Raw genomic sequence first — 22,729 nt, 5'->3', positions numbered from 1 at the left:
TGAAGTGATCCGATTATGGCTTTAATTGGATGCATTTCAGAGTTTGTCAAGGTCTTTTCACACTGATGTCCATAATTCACTATGGATATATCATACACACCCCTGCTATGGTCGGTTTGATAGCACTTCAATTTGACACCTTCTAATTAATGAAGCAATTAGGCCAATTAACTAAGAACCGTGGAGGAATGAATTCCATAGTAGATGAGATCTTCGAATAGGTGAATTACATGTGTCTGTAACATAAGGGAAAAACATGCTACAATCTCAAGATGATAGAAAATGAATCTTTATCAGGCCTATAGTAGATGTTAGCAGTCACAATCCTTAATCAAACATACACGTTATCACCCATAAACATGAATATAGTACCATTTCTATACATTTTCATGGGGAGGAGAGGCCATTTAAAAAGTCTGCATGGCCACACTTACAGTATGATCTGTCTTTGTTTGCATGACTTGCCTCATTAAATAATAAATTGTGTCTGCTACAGTCTGATAATATGGCGCTTTCCCTGCTCTTCCACTGCTAGGCTAAATTAAAGGCCACCATCACTAGGCCAATATCTGCTTCAAGCCCTGTCTACACTTTTAGAAAAAGGGTGCTATCTTGAACCTAAAAGGGTTTGTTGGCTGTCCCCATAGGAGAAGCCTTTGAAGAACCATTTCAGGTTCCATGTAGAACCCTTTACATGGAACCCAAAAGAGTTCTCTTCTGGGGACAGCCAAATAACAATTTGGAACCATTTTTTCTAAGAGCATAGGAGCTGCCTGACATGAGGACAGTTTTGCTTTTGGGGGCCAGTGGCCCAGACCCCTGGGGCATCTCCAGCTTTTAACAGAGTTCATTAATGACCTCAAGCTTCTATTACCTGCATTATTATATCTGTGCATTATACCTATTTTCTGTAGCTGGTAAAGAGATCCCTGTTTAACGTTCAATAAAGTTAGTTAAGAAAATACCCCCTCCCGTTTGTACCTGCCCTTTGCACCGATCAGTATTTTGGCACTTCAGCATGGCTTTTCCACCTTGCGTCATTACTTAACTCCTCCCATAGACGTTCCATGTTTCAAATTGTTGTGGGGTAGCATTTCTATTTGATAAATGTTTGTAGAGGTCTGTTGAATGTAAGGCGATGCATTTAGTAATGAATATAATAAATATGTATTACACAATACATCACTATATCTGAGAAACAATACATAAATGAAACAATGTTATTCCGTTCCACCCCCTTTATCGTCACGCTCTGGTACAGGCGCGCTCAGTGAGATTTGGCGCTAGTGTGTTGCCTTGAGGGGAATAACTTTTTTATGTCTTTTGACTTTTTATTGATTTTGTTTTACATATCGTGATTAGCATTTTATGGATAATAATGTCGGATGAAGAACCGAAGGTCCCGGAGGATCTCTTTAAAGATGTTAAATTTTACGTGGTCGGGGACATTGACCAAAAGGTAAAGCTATCACTGTTGACATACAGCTAGCTAGCTAACCTAGCGAAGCAATGACGTTTACCGCACTAGCCGGTTAGCATAGCGAAACGCTAACGGCCAGTGTTTCCATTTCCCTTTTGTAACCCGTATTGTTTGCAGATTTGGTGTATAAACTAATACATTCATTGCGTTTTACAAATATATATGAAGTTGTCATTGATCCAGAGGAGGTTAGTTTGTTGACGTTAGCGACCGTAGCCAGTTGGATGCTTAGCTAGCTAGCCAGTTTTCTACGAGTGCAGGTTAGCCAACCAGTATTCTGGCATTCCTATGACTTGGTTATCCAATTTTGCAACGCAACTAGTAATACAGTAAATATACATTTGGCATGTTTTGCATTGTATATGTATGGATTACCATAGCTAGAACGAGATGGATTGATAAACCCAGGGTCGTTACAATAATATTGAGGTGAAAGCCCATCGTCGGTTTGCTGAATTGTGCGCCTGTCATTGCGCATATGCGAGGACAAATCCGCCATTGTAGAGATGCAAGTGGCAACTTCCTGCCAAATAATGCCTTTAATTTACGCGCCTGTGTTTATAAACTGATTTATCGTGTACATACGATGTATATGCCTAGTTAAATACATCACGAACATTTTAAAATTGTTCCTTCAAACTATGTTTCAAATAATCTATCCCACTGAGATTGATTTGGCCTATACCGTGCATATTTTTGTCACTTACTAGCTAGCTAATAATCAACAGTATCTTCTACTGCTCATTGATAACGTCAATTTCTTAAGTATACAGGCCACCCCATGATTGATGAATAACGTCTTTGATGCCTACTGCCTTTTCTTATCACACTTTGGTTGGAATTGTACACATTTATCATATCATTTATCATATTTATTTTTTACAGAAGTTGATTTTATTAAATACTTTCTTAACACTTTTTGTTGTTGTAAAACTGCATTGTTGGTTAAGGGCTTGTACGTAAGCATTTCACTGTTGTATTATGCAAATACGTTTTGATTTGATTATGTGCATATAACTGGTTCATTCGACCCCCAGGTGTTCTGTTTTATTTCATTGGTGTGATTTCATGTGCACTTTAGGTTGTCCAGCTGCTGAAAGCAGGGAAAGGCAAGGAGGTCTCATACAATGCCTTGGCTACACACATTATAGCAGAGGATGGAGATAACCCAGAGGTTGGGGAGTCACGAGAGGTCTTTGACCTTCCAGTTGTCAAGGTAAGGGTGTGAATTATACATGGATAACTGCCAAAATAAAGGAAACACCAACATAACATGTTTTAATAGTGCGTTGGACCACCACAACCTGCCAGAACAGCTTCAATGAGCCTTGGCATAGATTCTACAAGTGTCTGGAAGTATATTGGAGGGACACAACATCATTTTCCCACAAGAAATTCCATAATTTGGGGCGTATTCATTATGCAGATTCGGTTGCAAAACGTTTCTTTAACGGAAGTCAATGGAATGAAACGGGGAGAGACCGACCTGAATTTGTCCAATAGAAACTCTCGTTTTAGTTATGTTTTGCAACTGTTTGGCTAATGATTACACCCCAGGTTTTTTTGTTGATGGTGGTGGGAAAGCTGTCTCAGGTGCCACTCCAGAATCTCCCATAAGTGTTCTATTGGGTTGAGATCTGGTTAAATGCGGAATACATATTTCAGTTGAATGTATTGTTGTACAACTGACTATGTATCTCCCTTCACCCTTTAAACCATCTATGCTCCTTTGAGACCCCTCTTTCAAAGTCATTAAGCAGTGGTGGAAGAAGAACTCAATTGTCATACTTGAGTAAAAGTAAAAGATACCTTAATAGAAAATGACTCAAGTGAAAGTCACCCAGTAAAATACTACTTGAGAAAAAGTCTTAAAAGTATTTGGTTTAAAATATACTTAAGTATCTAAAGTAAATGGGATTGTTAAAATGTACTTAAGTATCAAAAGTAAAAGTATAAACAATTTCAAATTCCTTATATTAAGCAAATCAGATGGCACAATTGTATTTTACATTTTTATTGACTGATAGCCAGGGGCACACTAATTTACAAACAAAGCATTTGTGTTTAGTGGGTCTGCCAGATCTGAGGCAGTAGGGATGACCAGGGATGTTATCTTGATAAGAGTGTGAATTGGACCATTTTCTTGTCAAAATGTAACGAGTACTTTTGGGTGTCAGGAAAAATGTATGGAGTATAAAGTACATCATTTTCTTTAGGAATGTAGTGAAGTAAAAGTTGTCAAAAATATGAATAGTAATGTACAGATACCCCCAAAACCTACTTAAGTAATACTTTAAAGTATTTTTACTGAAGTACTTTACACCACTGTCACTGTGATCTCTTCTAGTTATGGCATCCAAAATAATGGGCAACTGGGCATTTTGATACATTACCCTACCCTAAGCATGATAGGCTGTTAATGGCTTATTTCTCAGGAACCACACCTGTGTGGAAGCACCTGCTTTCAATCTACTTTATCCCTCATTTACTCAAGTGTTTCCTTTATTTTGGCAGGTACCTGTATATCCCTTTATGTAGACAATTCACAAAAAAACCTAGAGCCTTGGTGTGAAGGGGAAAAGTTCAACCGTTTTAAACTCCGTTTTCCTTGTTTTTCAGCCGTCTTGGGTGACTTTGTCTGTCAGATGTGGAGACCTGCTACCGTATCTTTTCATAGAAATGAATTTCATGAACAATTGATTGATGTTTGTGAATTATATTTTAACGGTAACACTTTAGCTGAACGAGTAGCTGAACATTTGAGTTGAATGACTTTCTTAACATAAGATAATTCAGAGTTACCGGTTTCTCCCCAGAGTCAGGACAAATATTCTTCGGTGTCACGGCATGTCTCCCTAAAGTATGTACTTTTACGTATATATTGTTTTATGGATTTATTAGGATAAGTATTTTATATCATGTAAAGATCTTTCTCATGCATTTCTTTGTTTAGCTACCAGAAGATCTGAACACTCTTTGGGCCTTGATCACTTTTTATGGTGGTGACTGTCAACTCAACCTAAACAAGAAATGTACTCACCTGATTGTTCCAGAGCCAAAAGGGGTAATTATTTTTCAGTACTATTCTTGCCATATTAAGTTTTGTCATTCTTGTATGGTGTTTGTGTTTTTCTAATGTAAAATTATTTCAATGCTCTTCCGATTCACAAGAAAATATGGGGGGGAAAACACGATTTAAAGTGTTCACCCATTTTGGAGAAAATGGACAAATTGGTGAATTGGAACAGTCTTTTGAAAAATAATGTCGGCATGTTACTATTTTTAGGCTCTATTGAGGTGCCTGCTGAGGCCTTGCTTGTGTTGAACATTTTATAAGTCTTGCTTTGGCACTGGTCTGTCTGATGGTTATTGCAGGAAGGGGATGTCTTGTTTTACTGCTGTCTTTATGCTCAGGCACCAGGAGGTAGAGCCTGCCCATAGGCTGTCTAGTGTCTAGTCTTTGCTTGGCCACTGAGAAATGCCTGAACACAACATGTCTTTGTGTTACTTCAGGTTGTATTCTAATGAAACAATTCATCTCAAGATCTTGATAGCTGTGCTATGTTGGTCAGATGATACCAAAACACACATTTTTACAGTACACCGAAAGAACATCATACACCTGAAACGTATTATGTCTGTACATTCACACCGTGAATTGTGTTTTCCAGGAAAAGTATGAGGTTGCCCTGAAGCACAGCGGCATCAAAATTGTCACGCCGGAGTGGATCACACACTCCGCATTGGACAAGAGTAGGAAGGACGAGGCTCCGTACCACCCCCGGCTGACCTACCAGGAGGAGGATGAGGAGAGCGAGTACGAGTCGCGCTCTGAGGGCAGCTACAGCCCTCCAGGCCGCAGGCGCCCAGGCCCCAGGTCCCGGAGATCCAGCCCCTCATCAAGAGATGACTCCCCTGCTAGTGGCCGAGGAGGGATCTCGCCCAAAGCCGAGCGACGAGACGAACTCATGTTTGATGACTCGGATGACTCTTCCACGGAGAAGGAGGAGCGGAACCTGAACTGGACCCCAGCGGAGATGACCGGGCCGCCCCTGGGTCCCAAACGCAGACTGCAGCCAGTGAAGGACTCTGGCCTGATCAACCTCTGTGCCAGTGTTCCCCCTGTGCCAGGCAGTGCAGGGCCATCAGAAGCCCGGGCTGCCCTAGTACCCAGTGCTGCCCAGCCGGGGGCAGAGAGGACAGAGGGCATGGCAGGCTGGAGCCCAGCGGCCAGGACACTTCGGAACATCACCAACAACTCTGACATCCAGCAGACCACAAGGCCCCCCAACGTTGCACACGTAAGAACACCGTTCTTTGGCGTTCACTCAGGCTTTCTTTCTTGCTTGGTTTCTTTTGCAGTAGTGGTGTGAAATCAGGGTTCGAAACGGCGACCAGAACTCTCGCATTTGCAACCATTTTAATTGGCAATTTTTTTATGGAGTTGGTCACGTCATTTTTTGGATAACAACTTGCTTTAAAAAATGCTGTTATCATGATTTTTTCAAACCATTATGTGCATTTGACCAAATATAAACCATATGAAAGTATCTGCCTGCCCCTGTTTCGCTGTCGTCTGCTGTGTGAGCGAGCCACTCTCACTCCCTCTCCCTACTGTGCTCATGGAGGAGAGAGGGATGGATTCTAATAAGCATAGAAGCATATGACCGTTGCTCAAAATGCATTTGTGGGAAGAATATAGTTTTCAAAGCAAGTACTGTTGTTCTAGTTACAGAGAGGGTGGCAGGTAGCCTAGTGGTTAGAGCGTAGGACCAGCAACCGAAAGGTTTCTGTATCGAATCCCCGAGCTGACAAGGTAAAAATCTGTTGTTCTGCCCCTGAACATGGCAGTTACAAGGCAGTAACCCACTCGTCATTGTAAATAAGAATATATTCTTAACTGACTTGCCTAGTTAAATAAAGGTAAAAAATAATGTAAATACTCAGTAGAATTTTATGTCCGGGCCATTACTTTTTAAAAACTCTGGTGAAATCTATCCAAATCAATCTAAGAACACAAGGGCATGCTAATTTAAAATATGGCGAGTCATTATTAGCCTGGTTCTATATGGAATGCAGGTACATATGGGACACAGGTCAGGTCATTAAGGTCACATAGCGGCAAAGTATTGGTGCAATGCCATCAACTGAAAAAGTTGATGTCATTGATAAAATGTCAACATTTGTTTGGTTTCTTACCGCAGATCCTACAGAGTCTCTCTGCCTCAACGAAGACATTAGAGCAGCAGCAGCAAACGAACCAGGGCCAGCCCAACGCCCAACCCAACCCGCTCCTGTTCAACCAAGCGAAGCCCCAAGGTCAGCAGCAGCTCACAGCCGAAGCACAGCAGCAGTTACTGCAGCAGCAGTCTCATCAGGTCCCCCAACAACAGCCACAACAACAACAACAACAGCCACAACAACAACACCCACCTCAGCAGCTGCCACAGCAGCAGCACCCCATGCTGCAGCATCTCCCACCACAGCAACTCATGCAGTTGCACCACCAGCAGCAGCAACAACAACAGCAGCAGCAGCCACAGGTTCCTCAGCCAGGTTTCCCTCCTCAGTTGCCACAACAACAAGCACATCAGTTCATCCAGCAGCAGCCACAGCAACAGCAGATCCACCAACAACAGATCTTCACCCAGCAACAACAACAACAACAACCACAACATGCATTCTCGCAGCAACAACTACGACCGCAGCAGCTCCTGCGGTCACCAATGCAGCAGCAGCAGCAGCTCCAGCAGCAGCAGCATGCTTTACAACAGCAGCTACAGCAGTTCCAGCAGCACAGGCTCCAGCAACAGCTGCAGCAGCAACAGCAGCAGCAGCAACAGCAGCAGAACCAGCAGCAACAGCAACTCCATCAACAACACCTCCAACAGCAGCAGCAGCAGCATTTCCTGCAGCAACAGATGCAGCAGCAGCACATGCAGCAGCTCCAGCAACAACAGCAGCAGCAGCAGCATCTGAAGAGCCAGCAGCAGTCGATGCAGCAGCATCCAAGCCAGCAGCCACTCCAGCAGCCGCAGCAGCAGCAAGGGTCACTACAGCCTCAGCTCCAGCCGCCTCAAGTGCACCAGCTGTTTGGCCACGAGCCAGGACAGGAGAGTAAGTTCTCTAAGACACAATTGAGGTTTCAATTTCAGTTTCAGGTCATTACAAAAAGTCATCAAAATACATAAAGAAAACAATCGTGATCAGATGATATACATCCAATGGTCATCATGCTGTTTTTAATGGTTATAGTTCTGATTTGTTTGACTAACTAAACATTGTTCTGTTTGCTGCTGTAGTTCCTGAAGATGGCTTCTTGGTGGGCTGTGTGTTTGCTGTTGCTGACTACCCAGAGCAGATGGCAGACAAGCAGCTCCTTGCTACGTGGAAGAGAGTAAGAAAAAAAACATTCATTATTTTCTTGGACTTATCTTTATCTTGTGTCTTAGCAAACAGCATTCGATATAACTGCATTTTTTCAACTACTGTTTTTCCCCTTGCATTGCTGAGTTGTATTTTGTGAATCACAGATTATCCAGGCCTATGGTGGAATTGTGGACTCCTCTCTCAACAACCGCTGTACTCACCTGCTCTGTGAAACTCAAGTTAGCAGCATGTATGTCCAGGTAAGCATCACTAAAGAGTTTTTCATCTCAGCTAAAGGCTTGTTTGAAGGACAAGTGTGTGTGTGTTAGAGTCCTGCATCGGGTCGGATACCCGTGGTTGACCCGCAAAAAAAAACAGCTGGCGGGTGGAATGAAAGTAGAGATAGACCGATTATGATTTTTCAACGCCGATACCGATATATTGGAGGACCCAAAAAAGCCGATACCGACTTAATCGGATGATTTTTTTTAAAAAAAGTATTTAATTTATTAATTAAATTTTTAAATGTTTTTATTTAAATTAATTAATTCATTTAAAAAAATGTATTTTATTTATTTATGTATTTATTTGTAATAATAACAATTACAACAATACTGAATGAACACTTTTATTTTAACTTAATATAATTTAGCCTCAAATAAATAATGAAACATGTTCAATTTGGTTTAAATAATGCAAAAACAAAGTGTTGGAGGAGAAAGTAAAAGTGCAATATGTGCCATGTAAAAAAGCTAACATTTAAGTTCCTTGCTCAGAACATGAGAACATTTGAAAGCTGGTGGTTCCTTTTAACATGAGTCTTCAATATTCCTAATACACAAGTGTATATTTTTAAACCTGCATATTTAGTTAATATTGCCTGCTAACATTAATTTATTTTAACTAGGGAAATTGTCACTTCTCTTGCTTTCTGTGCAACAGAGTCAGGGTATATACAGCTGTTTGGGCTGCCTGGCTCAATGCGAACTGTGAAGACTATCTCTTCCTAACAAAGACAGCCAACTTCGCTAAACAGGGGATGATTTAACAAAAGCGCATTTGCGGGGGAAAAAAGTATAATCGTTGCATGAATGTACCTAACCATAAACATCAATGTCTTTCTTAAAATCAATGCACAGAAGTATATATTTTAAAACTGCATATTTACTTAAAATAAATTCATATTACCAGGCAATATTAAACTAGGGAAATTGCGTTCATTGCACACAGAGTCAGGGTATATGCAGCAGTTTAGGCCACCTGGCTCGTTGCGAACTAATTTGCCAGAATTTTGCATAATTATGACATAACATTGAAGGTTGTGCAATGTAACAGGAATATTTAGACTTATGGATGCCACCCGTTAGATAAAATACGGAACGGTTTCGTATTTCACTGAAAGAATAAACCTTTTATTTTTGAAATGACAGTTTCTGGATTTGACCATATTAATGACCTAAGGCTCGTATTTCTGTGTGTTATTATGTTATAATTAAGTCTATGATTTGATATTTGATAGAGCAGTCTGACTGAGCGTTGGTAGGCAGCAGCAGGCTCGTAAGCATTCATTCAAACAGCACTTTCGGGCATTTGCCAGCAGCTCTTCGCTGTGCTTCAAGCATTGCACTGTTTCTAACTTCAAGCCTATCAACTCCCGAGATTAGGCTCGTGTAACCGATGTGAAATGGCTAGCTAGTTAGCGGGGTGCGCGCTAATAGCGTTTCAAACATCACTCACTCTGAGACTTGGAGTAGTTGTTCTCCTTGCTCTGCAAGGGCCTCGGCTTTTGTGGAGAGATGGGTAACGATGCTTAGAGGGAGGCTGTTGTTGATGTGTTCCTGGTTCGAGCCCAGGTAGGGGCGAGGAGAGGGACGGAAGCTATACTGTTACACTGGCAGTACTATAGTGCCTATAAGAACAGCCAATAGTGAAAGGTATATGAAATACAAATGGTATAGAGAGAAATAGTCCTATAATAACCTAAAACTTCTTACCTGGGAATAAGAAAGGCGTTGATGTTTATGGTTAGGTACACATTGGTGCAACAACAGTGCTTTTTTTGCGAATGCACTTGTTAAATCACCCATTTGGCGAAGTAGGCTATGATTCAATGATAAATTAACAGGCACCGCATCGATTATATGCAACGCAGGATACGCTAGATAAACTAGTAATATCATCAACCATGTGTAGTTAACTAGTGATTATGTTTGATTGTTTTTTATAAGATACGTTTAATGCTAGCTAGCACCTTACCTTGGCTCCTTGCTGCACTCGCATAACAGGTAGTCAGCCTGCCACGCAGTCTCCTCGTGGAGTGCAATGTAATCGGCCATGATCGGTGTCCAAAAATGCTGATTACCGATTGTTATGAAAGCTTGAAATCGGCCCTAATTAATCGACCATTCCGATTAATCGGTCGACCTCTAAATGAAAGCATTATTTCAACCTGCGGGTCGGCTCGTGGTTCAGAACAATTATTCTGCGGGTCAGAAACATTTTAAATCAAGATTATTATTTATTTTTTTACAAACCCAGGAGCTTGTTGTGTTGCACTGGGTTGTGAGTTCCATTCTGTGAGTGGTGAGGCAGACCTATAGGCTACCAGCCATGCATGCAGTGGAACTGTCCATTATTTGTGTGGGGCTGAAACTTATGTTTCATCCCCTCATGTGAGAATACATTGCCAAGTTTAGGCCTACTTTCCATGGATAGTCTAGCTCACATGAAAAGGGCAAACGTAACCAGAGAATAAAAAGGTTCTGAAATTCAGAATTGGGAAAATAGGTGCTGCTCGGGGGAAATCCCTGGTTTGGTTTGGAAGGATCATTGTGGACAAGAACAACAACCTGGTAGATGGATACACCGCCTGCAAAAAGTGCAAGCAGGTATTTCTTTACAATAGGCTAATTCAGTTTATTAGCACATTAATTCAGGCTTTTGTTAATTTAGACCAGGGGTTCCCAAACTTTTTCACACCTTCCAGCATTAGGGAACATTCTGTGCTTATTTCCTGCAATTCTACACATTTTGTCATGGGGTGCAAAGATAATTTGTTTTAAAACTGCAAAGTTATCTTGCAATTCTATACATTTTGCCATGTCTAATGTGTGTTCATTTGATATTTGAGTGAGAACGAAATTACAACTATCTATGGGCAAAGAAAAGAAAAAAACATTAGCTGACATGGGCTAGTTGATAGACAAGTTATACATGGCTCTCTAAGGTCAGTCATTACTTACATGACAAGAGGAACTGATGATGCACTACCCAATTTTGAAATTGCACCTTGTGCTTTCTACTATGACAACTTTCAAGAGTAAGTTTAATGCCGGACTGAGTACATTTCTTTTGTGGTGGGGGGAACCCCACAGTTTGGGAATCACTGATTTACACAGGCCATATCAAGTTTAAACCAGTGTGCCTGGTAAAAGTTGTGAGGATAACCTACTAAATAAATGTATTTTTGCATCCTATATTCGATTCTGGGAATTGTTTAAGTTTCAATTAAACAATTTTATTATCTAAACAATGTTGAATGTAAAGGTTTTGTTATGTCAGCTAAGAAGGCTAAATAGAAGGCCCTTTTGTTCCAGAGGGATTTGAGTCGTCTATGTGCCGCATCTCATTGTGAAAAAAAAAATATATTGTTCTTAATTCATGGCATGGTTTCCTTTTATCCAAATGTTGAATAGACATGCAGACAAATGAATTCATACAGGCCAGGGAAGGGGAATAACAGCCTTCTATTCAATTAATGAACCATTTTTATTATGTTATTTTGGTGGGTCACGGATCGGCTCTCAGAACTATTCTATGCGGGTGTGTTGGGTTACGAGAAAAATCAGTCCTGATGTAGGGTATATTGGGTGGGGCTCGAAATTGATGTGGCCGGGGCAGATGTGTCTCCAAAAAACGGATCCGTGCAGGACTTTAGTGTGTGTCTGTTATATTAGGTTTTAAAGGTCATCTCTTGTTGCTGTACCTCAGGCCCTACGGGAGGGGAGACGCTGTGTCACTGCCCACTGGTTGAACACAATCCTGAAAAAAAAGAAGATGGTTCCTCCCCACAGAACCCTACACCTCCCCTTCGCCTTCCCACCTGGAGCGAAGCCCTGCTCACAACACGTACGCATCACTTCCTCTTTATCTCGCCACATTCAAAACATCTAACATGGGTTGGGAACTGCTTTCATTTGTTTTTATTTTGAACAACGGTACAATCAGTGGTGTGCTATCCCCACCCCCCCTAATTTCACAATCAAAGTTTATTCCGACATGTAGCCTATTGAATAGACCTGATATCATTTAAAAATATGTATAAAATGCATCCTCCAAATTAGCTCAAATAAATGTTTCCATTTTTAATACCCTCAAACACCAAATTAGGCCTACCAACACCAAAAAATAAAGGGCACCATCTCTGTCAATCGTGGATGACAATTCTTCACGTTTTACGGATGAAACGTCCAAGCTGTATGCCAACCATTTGAATCTAAATCAGTTTCATGGGTACATGCTTTCAGATCTTCTTGATTGATGTGTACATAACCTACTGTTTGAGGGCACTTTAGAGCAGATGGAGTTCACAAGCTACAGCCTCCCTGTGTTTTGTTTGTCAAAGCACATATTTTGCCCAGTGGCACGTTCTGTTGAGTCCTGTTGATTCCACTTCAACTTTATTAAATGAGCACCATTGCATTCTGAGAAGTGGCAGAGCGTTGCTCCGGCAGCATTACACCCATGGGTACAATCATACATTTTGCATTGGTATATGATGAGGTAATGACTACAATTCCAAGGAGAACTAGGCCTATGTAATGAATAGCTCAGAAGTAGAGTTCATAGCTTCAATAGTAAGTCCATTGACGTTCCTAACATTCGTTCCTCCTCAGATCATCTCTGTGACTGGCTTTGTGGACTCAGACCGTGATGACCTGAAGCTAATGGCCTATCTGGCAGGAGCCAGATACACAGGCTACCTCTGTCGTAGCAACACCGTGCTCATCTGTAAAGAGTACGAGAAGATATTGATATGCTTTCACCTATTTAGAATGGCATGTAAATGTTGTAGACACAGTCAAGTTATTGGTGTAATCATGTTCAGAATTTGTGTGGATGGGTTGCAGGTTTTATATATACAGTGGGGCAAAAACATATTTAGTCAGCCACTAATTGTGCAAGTTCTCCCACTTAAAAAGATGAGAGGCCTGTAATTTTCATCATAGGTACACTTCAACTATGACAGACAAAATGAGAGAAAAACATCCAGAAAATCACATTGTAGGATTTTTAAGAATTTATTTGCAAATTATGGTGGAAAATAAGTATTTGGTCACCTACAAACAAGCAAGATTTCTGGCTCTCACGGACCTGTAACTTCTTCTTTATTAAGAGGCTCCTCTGTCCTCCATTCGTTACCTGTATTAATGGCACCTGTTTGAACTTGTTATCAGTATAAAAGACACCTGTCCACAACCTCAAACAGTCACACTCCAAACTCCACTATGGCCAAGACCAAAGAGCTGTCAAAGGACACCAGAAACAAAATGGTATACCTGCACCAGGCTGGGAAGACTGAATCTGCAATAGGTAAGCAGCTTGGTTTGAAGAAATCAACTGGGGGAGCAATTATTAGGAAATAAAAGACATACAAGACCACTGATAATCTCCTTTAATCTGGGGCTCCACGCAAGATCTCCCCCCGTGGGTTCAAAATGATCTCAAGAACGGTGAGCAAAAATCCCAGAACCACACGGGGGGACCTAGTGAATGACCTGCAGAGAGCTGGGACCAAAGTAACAAAGCCTACCATCAGTAACACACTACGCCGCCAGGGACTCAAATCCTGCAGTGCCAGACGTGTCCCCCTGCTTAAGCCAGTACATGTCCAGGCCTGTCTGAAGTTTGCTAGAGAGCATTTGGATGATCCAGAAGAAGATTGGGAGAATGTCATATGGTCAGTTGAAACCAAAATATACCTTTGGTATATATAACTCGTCCTGTTTGGAGGACAAAGAATGCTGAGTTGCATCCAAAGACCACCATACCAACTGTGAAGCATGGGGGTGGAAACATCATGCTTTGGGGCTGTTTTTCTGCAAAGGGACCAGGACAACTGATCCGTGTAAAGGAAAGAATGAATGGGGCCATGTATCGTGAGATTTTGAGTGAAAACCTTCCATCAGCAAGGGCATTGAAGATGAAACGTGGCTGGGTCTTTCAGCATGACAATGATCCCAAACACCCTGCCTGGGCAACGAAGGAGTGGCTTCGTAAGAAGCATTTCAAGGTCCTGGAGTGGCCTAGCCAGTCTCCAGATCTCAACCCCATAGAAAATCTTTGGAGGGAGTTGAAAGTCCGTGTTACCCAGCAACAGCCCCAAAACATCACTGCTCTACAGGAGATCTGCATGGAGGAATGGGCCAAGATACCAGCAACAGTGTGTGAAAACCTTGTGAAGACTTACAGAAAACGTTTGACCTCTGTTATTGCCAACAAAGGGTATATAAGACTGCCCTCGACCAGCACAAAAATATCCTGTGGCGGACTGCAATAGCATTGAATAGTCCCCGCGATATGCAACTGTTCAGGGAAGTCAGGAACCAATACACGCAGTCAGTCAGGGAAGCTAAGGCCAGCTTCTTGAGGCAGAAGTTTGCATCCTGTAGCTCCAACTCCAAAAAGTTCTGGGACACTGTAAAGTCCATGGAGAACAAGAGCACCTCCTCCCAGCTTCCCACTGCACTGAGGCTAGGTAACACGGTCACCACCGATAAATCCATGATTATCGAAAACTTCAACAAGCATTTCTCAACAGCTGGCCATGCCTTCCGCCTGGCTACTCCAACCTCAGCCAACAGCTCCGCCCCCCCCCCCCCCCCCGCAGCTACTCGCCCAAGCCTCTCCAGGTTCTCCTTTACCCAAATCCAGATAGCAGATGTTCTGAAAGAGCTGCAAAACCTGGATCTGTACAAATCAGCTGGGCTTGACAATCTGGACCCTCTATTTCTGAAACTATCCGCCGGCATTGTCGCAACCCCTATTACCAGCCTGTTCAACCTCTCTTTCATATCGTCTGAGATCCCCAAGGATTGGAAAGCTGCTGCAGTCATCCCCCTCTTCAAAGGGGGAGACACCCTGGACCCAAACTGTTACAGACCTCTATCCATCCTGCCCTGCCTATCTAAGGTCTTCGAAAGCCAAGTCAACAAACAGGTCACTGACCATCTCGAATCCCACCGTACCTTCTCCGCTGTGCAATCTGGTTTCCGAGCCGGTCACGGGTGCACCTCAGCCACGCTCAAGGTACTAAACGATATCATAACCGCCATCGATAAAAGACAGTACTGTGCAGCCGTCTTCATCGACCTTGCCAAGGCTTTCGCTTCATCGACCTTGCCAAGGCTTTCGACTCCGTCAATCACCATATTCTTATCGACAGACTCAGTAGCCTCGGTTTTTCGGATGACTGCCTTGCCTGGTTCACCAATTACTTTGCAGACAGAGTTTAGTGTGTCAAATCGGAGGGCATGCTGTCCGGTCCTCTGGCAGTCTCTACAGGGTTCAATCCTCGGGCCGACTCTTTTCTCTGTATATATCAATGATGTTGCTCTTGCTGCGGGCGATTCCCCGATCCACCTCTACGCAGACGACACCATTCTATATGCTTCCGGCCCGTCCTTGGACACTGTGCTATCTAACCTCCAAACGAGCTTCAATGCCATACAACACTCCTTCCGTGGCCTCCAACTGCTCTTAAACGCTAGTAAAATCAAATGCATGCTTTTCAACCGTTCGCTGCCTGCACCCGCACGCCTGACCAGCATCACCACCCTGGACGGTCCACATATTCAAGGTCGGAACATCTATAAGTACCTAGGTGTCTGGCTAGACTGTAAACTCTCCTTCCAGACTCATATCAAACATCTCCAATCGAAAATCAAATCAAGAATCGGCTTTCTATTCCGCAACAAAGCCTCCTTCACTCACGCCGCCAAACTTACCCTAGTAAAACTGACTATCCTACCGATCCTCGACTTCGGCGATGTCATCTACAAAATTGCTTCCAACACTCTACTCAGCAAACTGGATGCAGTTTATCACAGTGCAATCTGCTTTGTCACTAAAGCACCTTATACCACCCACCACTGCGACTTGTATGCTCTAGTCGGCTGGTCCTCGCTACATATTCGTCGCCAGACCCACTGGCTCCAGGTCATCTACAAGTCCATGCTAGGTAAAGCTCCGCCTTATCTCAGTTCACTGGTCACGATGGCAACACCCATCCGTAGCACGCGCTCCAGCAGGTGTATCTCACTGATCATCCCTAAAGCCAACACCTCATTTGGCCGCCTTTCGTTCCAGTTCTCTGCTGCCTGTGACTGGAACGAATTGCAAAAATCGCTGAAGTTGGAGACTTATCTCCCTCACCAACTTCAAACATCTGCTATCTGAGCAGTTAACCGATCGCTGCAGCTGTACATAGTCTATCGGTAAATAGCCCACCCATTTTTACCTACCTCATCCCCATACTGTTTTTATTTATTTACTTTTCTGCTCTTTTGCACACCAATATCTCTACCTGTACATGACCATCTGATCATTTATCACTCCAGTGTTATTAATCTGCAAAATTTTAATTATTCGCCTACCTCCTCATGCCTTTTGCACACTGTATATAGACTCCCCCTTTTTTTTTCTCTACTGTGTTATTGACTTGTTAATTGTTTACTCCATGTGTAACTCTGTGTTGTCTGTTCACACTGCTATGCTTTATCTTGGCCAGGTCGCAGTTGCAAATGAGAACTTGTTCTCAACTAGCCTACCTGGTTAAATAAAGGTGAAAATAATTTTTACAAATGTTTTAAAAAAACAGTATTTAGAAACTTATGTTATTGAACAAATACTTATTTTCCACCATAATTTGCAAATAAATTCATTAAAAATCCTACAATATGATTTTCTGGATTTTCTTTCCTTCACATTTTGTCTGTCATAGTTGAAGTGTACCTATGATGAAAATTACAGGCCTCTCTCATCTTTTTAAGTGTGAGAACATGCACAATTGGTGGCTGACTAAATATGTTTTTGCCCCACTGTATGCATGTGTGTGTGTGTGTGTGTGTGTGTTTTATGCCTGCATCATGTCTGTTTTACTTGACTGTTGGAATCCCCTGTGTTAACCCTCTCCCTCCCTGTCTCCTCAGGCCCAGTGGTCTGAAGTATGAGAAGGCCAAGGAGTGGAGGATCCCCTGCGTCAATGCCCAGTGGCTCTGTGACATCCTCCTGGGGAACTTTGAGGCTCTCCGGCAGATCCAGCACAGCAGATACTCCAACTTCAACCTGCAGGAACCACTCATCCCCAACCAGCATCTGGTTCAGAACCTACTGGGTACAGGGTTCAGAAGTCTTACAGTGGGGGCAAGGGGACTTTACAGCGCATTCGGAAAGTATTCAGAACCCTAACCTTTTTCCACATGTTGTTACGTTACAGCCTAAACGATGAAATAAAATAAGAAATCCTCATCAATCTACACACAATAACCCATAATGACAAAGCAAAAACAGCTTTTTAGACATTTTTGCAAATTTATTTAAATAACAGATACATTTTATTACATAAGTATTCAGACCCTTCGTTATGGGACTCATAATTGAGCTCAGGTGCATCCTAGTTCCATTGATCATCCTTGAGGTGTTTCTATAACTTCAATTGATTGGACATGATTTGGAAAGGCACACAAATGTCTATATAAGGTCCCACAGTTGACAGTGCATTTCAGAGCAAAAACCAAGCCATGAGGTCAAAGGAATTGTCCGTAGAGCTCCGAGACAGGATTGTGTTTATCTGGGGAAGGGTACCAAAACATTTCTGCAGCATTGAAGGTCCCCAAGAACACAGTGGCTTAAATCATTCTTAAATGGAAGAAGTTTAGGACCATCAAGTATCTTCCTAGAGCTGTAACCAAGAACCCAATGGTCACTCTCATAGAGCTCTGGAGTTCCTCTGTGGAGATGGGAGAATCTTCCAGAAGGACAACCACATATGCAGCACTCTACCAAAGGCCTTTATAGTAGAGTTGCCAGACGGAAGCCACTACTCAGTAAAAGGCACATGACAGCCTACTTGGCATTTGCCAAAATGCACCTAAAGGACTCTGACCATAAGAAACAAGATTTTCTGGTCTGATGAAGATAGAACACTTTAACGTGAATGCCAAGAGTCCCGTCTGGAGGAAACCTGACACCACCCCTACAGTGAAGCATGGTGGTGGCAGCATCAGACTGAAAGCCTAGTCAGGCTCGAGGGAAAGATTAACAGAGCAAAGTATAGCGAAATCCTTGATGAAAACCTGCTCCAGACCTCAGAGTGGGGTGAAGGTTCACCTTCCAATGAGGACAATGAGCCTGAGCACACAGCCAAGACAACGCAGGAGTGGCTTCAGCACAAGTCTCAATGTCCTTGAGTAGCCCAGCCAGAGCCCGGACTTGAACCCAGTCGAACATCTCTGGAGAGGCTTGAAAACAGCTGTGCAGCGACGCTCCTCATCTAACTTGACAGCGCTTGAGAGGATCTGCAGATAAGAATGGGAGAAACTCCCCAAATACAGGTATGCCAAGCTTGTGGCATCATACCCAAGAAGGCTCAAGGATGTAATCACAAAAAGGTGCTTCAACAAAGTACAGAGTAAATGATCTGAATACTTATGTAAATGTGATATTTCAGTTTTTTAAAATATAAATTTGCAACAATTTCTAAAAACCAATTTTTTTCTTGATGATAATTGGGTATTGAGTGTAGATTTTTTGTTAATATAATCAATTTTTGAATAAGACTATTGTAACAAAATATGGGGGGGGGGTATTCAAGGGCTCTGAATACTTTCCGAATGCACTGTATATGGGTAATAATAATTGTAAAAATTGAGGGTGATGGACAAAAATCTTACACATAGGTGTGGATTATATACATTTTTCTCCGTTTGATTTTAGGTGCTTGGCGGGCTCCTGTGAAGGTTTCACCTGATGCGTTGGCAGCATTGCAGCTGCAACAGAAGCAGAGACAGTCTGAGTCAAACTCCCAGCCTCCAAATAAGAAGCCAAGGTGAGTCTCCATCACTCTAAATTTCACAGTGTTGTGTAGCACAGTATGTTGAATTAGTCAATCTGCAAAATTTGTGTTAGGAAAAATATTTGTTTCTACAAAAATGTTTTTAAATTTATATATTTATTTATTTATTTGTATGTATGTATATATGGATACAACGCAATTACCTAAAGTTTCTCACCCAATGATCCAAATGTTCTCTCAATTGTAGACTTGAGGAGATTCAATCCCCAACCAAGAAGCTTCCACCAGAGTCGACACCGTACATTTTCTTTACTGGCTTTGAGCCAACACAGGTCCAACAATTCATGAAGGTAAATGCCTTTTTATGCCTCTGCACAGCTGAGTCTGCAGGAAACAGTCATTGTCTATAATAATCGTTATCAATCACCAATATTTCTCAAAACGTATCACAGGATGACTTCTGATTCTCAGCACTCACAGACCAGCCTCTAACAATGCATCCGATGTCTCCTTTTGTCTATCCAGAGGCTGCACAACCTTGGAGGGGAGATTGCAGAGAGCGCTCAGAAGTGCACCCATCTGGTGGCCAACAAGGTGACGAGGACGGTGAAGTTTCTCACAGCCATGTCAATCGTCAAGCACATCGTCACCCCTGAGTGGTTAGAAGAGAGCTGGAAGAGCCAGAAGTTTGTCGGTACGTTAAATATGCATTCAGTTATTAGAGAATAGATCTGTGTGAGGGAGTTTCATGTTGCGAGACACTGTTGTGATCACTTACTTTTTGTGTGTAGCTTTGTAGAGTGTATGTGGGTTCTTAGAATGAGTGTGTTTGGTTTTAGAGTTTTGTACATTCTTCAGAGTAGGGTCCCCCAACTGGTGGCCCGCTGACTGAATTTGGCCCGCGGGTGATTTTTATTTCAAAAGTCAAATAAATAAAAATGTTTTTATTGTTGAACATAAGACTGTGAAAACACCAGCAAATCACTGATATTAATTTAGGAAATCTGTTCCAAAGTATTCCCATGCATAATAGATAGATACAGTATGTGTGATCGTATACAAATCTAAGCAAGGTATAAAACTATTATGTTTTAGTTAAATATGATCTGTTTTGACTTCTTGCTGTCAATTTGCAGAATACAAATTACTTGGAATTATGTTCTGTCCCACTGACCATCTGCTTAAGAAAATCATGCCTTGGCTGAATCTAGTTGATGATCCCTGCTTTAGACTACAGTATGTGTTTGTTTGTTAGAGTATGTGTATTCTTATAGGACGTGTTTGTTTATTCAGATGAGCAGAACTACATGCTGAGAGATGCAGAGGCAGAGGTGCTGTTTGGCTTCAGTCTGGAAGAGTCACTGAAGAGGGCCCACACTGCACCACTCTTCAAGGTTAGTGAAACAATGCACTTATGGATTCTATCCCCAATGTCTATCTGCCTGGACAGTGGACACCAATGTGTATATACTTGTTCTGTCGAGTCATCAGATTGTTATCGAGTCAATTTGTCTGATTGGATGCATTCGATTAGGGCTGCACAATGAATCAAATTCACATCAAAATCGCAATATTGACACGTGCAATATCCATATTGCATGCAATATTTTGAAACGCCAGTCAGCCACATGTAAGGTCCATTTGTAGTTTACTATGTTTGTCATCCCTCTCCCTCTCTTGCGGCTGCTTCCCACACACCTTCCCACACACTTCCCACACTTCCCACACACCAAGCCCCAACCCGTCACTCAAGCAACGCAGTTCCACCTCCCCGCTGTTAGCCCGGTTGTTAGTCACTATAAGTTTGCATGCTGTTCTGTCATGTGCAGTCAACAGATTGTTCCTAACAAGCACGATGGTGCTTTCCACTTTGCTTCTTAATATGAATCACTCTATTTCCATGATTCCAACAGTCACCCAAGTGTTTTGAGCTACTCTGTACTAAACATTAGGAACAACTTTCCATGACACAGACTGACCAGGGGAATCCAGCTGAAAGCTATGATCCCTTATTGATGGCTCTTGTTAAATCCACTACAATCAGTGTAGATGAAGGGGAGGAGACCGGTTAAAGGATTTTTAAGCCTTGATACAATTGTGTCTGTGTGCCATTTAGAGTGTGAATTGGCAAGACAAAATATTTAAGTGCCTTTGAATGGGGTATGGTAGTAGGTGCCAGGCACACCAGTTTGAGTGTGTCAAGAACTGCAACACTGCTGGGTTTTTTCCACGCTCAACAGTTTCTCATGTGTATCAAGAATGGTCCACCACCCAAATGACATCCAGCCAACTTGACACAATTGTGGAAAGCATTGAAGTCAACATGAGCCAGCATCCCTGTGGAACACTTTTGACACCCTGTAGTCCATGCCCTGACGAATTGAGTCTGTTCTGAGGGCAAACGGGGTGCAACTCAATATTATGGTAGTATTCCTAATGTTTTGTACACTCCGTGTAAGTCAAATCGCAATCGCAATATTTGGTTAAAAAAAAGCACAATTACATTTTTTGCCCATATCTTGCAGCCCTACATTAGATACCCAACTGGCTCATAAACATGTCTTTCTGTTTTTCTCTCCCTCTCTAGGGCAAGTATTTCTACATTACCCCTGGGATCTGTCCCAGCCTTATCACTATGAAAGCCATTGTAGAGAGCGCAGGAGGCAAGGTGCTCCCCAAGCAGCCCTCCTTCCGCAAAATTATGGAGCACAAGCAGAACAAGGTACTGGTCCTCTCCATGTCGTCACAGCATTGTGTTATAAATGTGTACTTGGAAGAATGTGACCGAGGTGATGTTCTATTACTGAACTCGTGGAATGTTTTCTGTTCTTTTCAGAACCTTGCTGAGATCATCCTCATATCCTGTGAGAATGATCTTCATCTCTGTAGAGAGTACTTCTTGAAGAACATTGGTAAGAGAAACCTATAAATGTACACATGTGCATGTGCTTTGGATGTGGCCGATTGTTTTGACATCCTGTTTTGACTCTACCCTTAACCTACTTCTTGTCTCCCCTGTTTCTTCCTAACAGACACTCACAATGCTGAGTTTATATTGACTGGTGTATTGACACAGAACATGGATTATGAATCATATCCTTTTAAATAAAACATGGGTTTTAAGATCGTGGCAATTGATTGTAGTGATTCTGATTGTGATATCCACTTTGTTTTTCTGTTAAAGCCCAGCTCACCACTTTCCTTAACAATCTCACATATAAATTCACATGATGGCGAAGACAAGAAGGTGAAGATGAGGAGGCAGCAAGGAAGGCTAAAAACAAGTTGCAATGTACAGTCACACTACCCTTGATATTTTGCAAGATTTTGTACACTGTGGATAGATAATCGGTCGTTTTGTAGCTTTTTGTAACAACCGTTAATAATACATACATACATTTATGTTATTTTTGTGGACTGAATGTTTAAATTATGGATTTTAACATGTTTTATTGTATTGTCAAAATGTTCCAGCAATTATTCAACACTTTTGGAATAAAATCAGAACTTTGTTGTCAAAATGAATCTGAGAATTTCTTTGCATTCTCACAAATTTCACTATTTAGATATTCGTGGTACAGTGCCAAAACTCTGATGCCGAGAGGCATTTTACAATCACAACATAAGAAGCAGAGTTTGTTTCATGTATTGAACCAAACTGCACTAAGCAACATAATTTAATGATCAAATTCTACTGTCATACCAGACTTTTCCAAACTACCAAATTGAACACGGTCTCTACTCTTGATCTTACTTTTAAGACATAATTCCTCAAAGACTTGATTTAATTAATTGTTAATGAAGTA

General features: G+C 42.0%; 1 protein-coding gene across 1 annotated transcript; it reads left to right on the top strand.

Annotated features, from left to right (window-relative positions):
* Positions 1–1,230: 1,230 nt before the first annotated feature.
* Positions 1,231–22,444, top strand: paxip1 (PAX interacting (with transcription-activation domain) protein 1). The gene is made up of 20 exons (XM_020467225.2): positions 1,231–1,459; positions 2,562–2,696; positions 4,100–4,143; positions 4,277–4,340; positions 4,434–4,544; positions 5,152–5,781; positions 6,685–7,597; positions 7,783–7,877; positions 8,014–8,109; positions 11,840–11,977; positions 12,745–12,866; positions 17,059–17,243; positions 18,845–18,956; positions 19,171–19,273; positions 19,449–19,617; positions 20,217–20,317; positions 21,511–21,645; positions 21,760–21,835; positions 21,956–22,016; positions 22,139–22,444. Exons 1-20 carry the CDS (start codon positions 1,379–1,381, stop codon positions 22,152–22,154), a joined length of 3,387 nt encoding a protein of 1,128 aa, XP_020322814.1. The 5' UTR covers positions 1,231–1,378; the 3' UTR covers positions 22,155–22,444.
* Positions 22,445–22,729: the final 285 nt, after the last annotated feature.

This window comes from Oncorhynchus kisutch, linkage group LG30, assembly GCF_002021735.2.
Source record: "Oncorhynchus kisutch isolate 150728-3 linkage group LG30, Okis_V2, whole genome shotgun sequence".
In the NCBI taxonomy this organism is placed as follows: domain Eukaryota; kingdom Metazoa; phylum Chordata; class Actinopteri; order Salmoniformes; family Salmonidae; genus Oncorhynchus; species Oncorhynchus kisutch.
The sequence above is the reverse complement of the archived record's forward strand: the minus strand, read 5'-3'. Positions and strand labels throughout refer to the sequence as shown.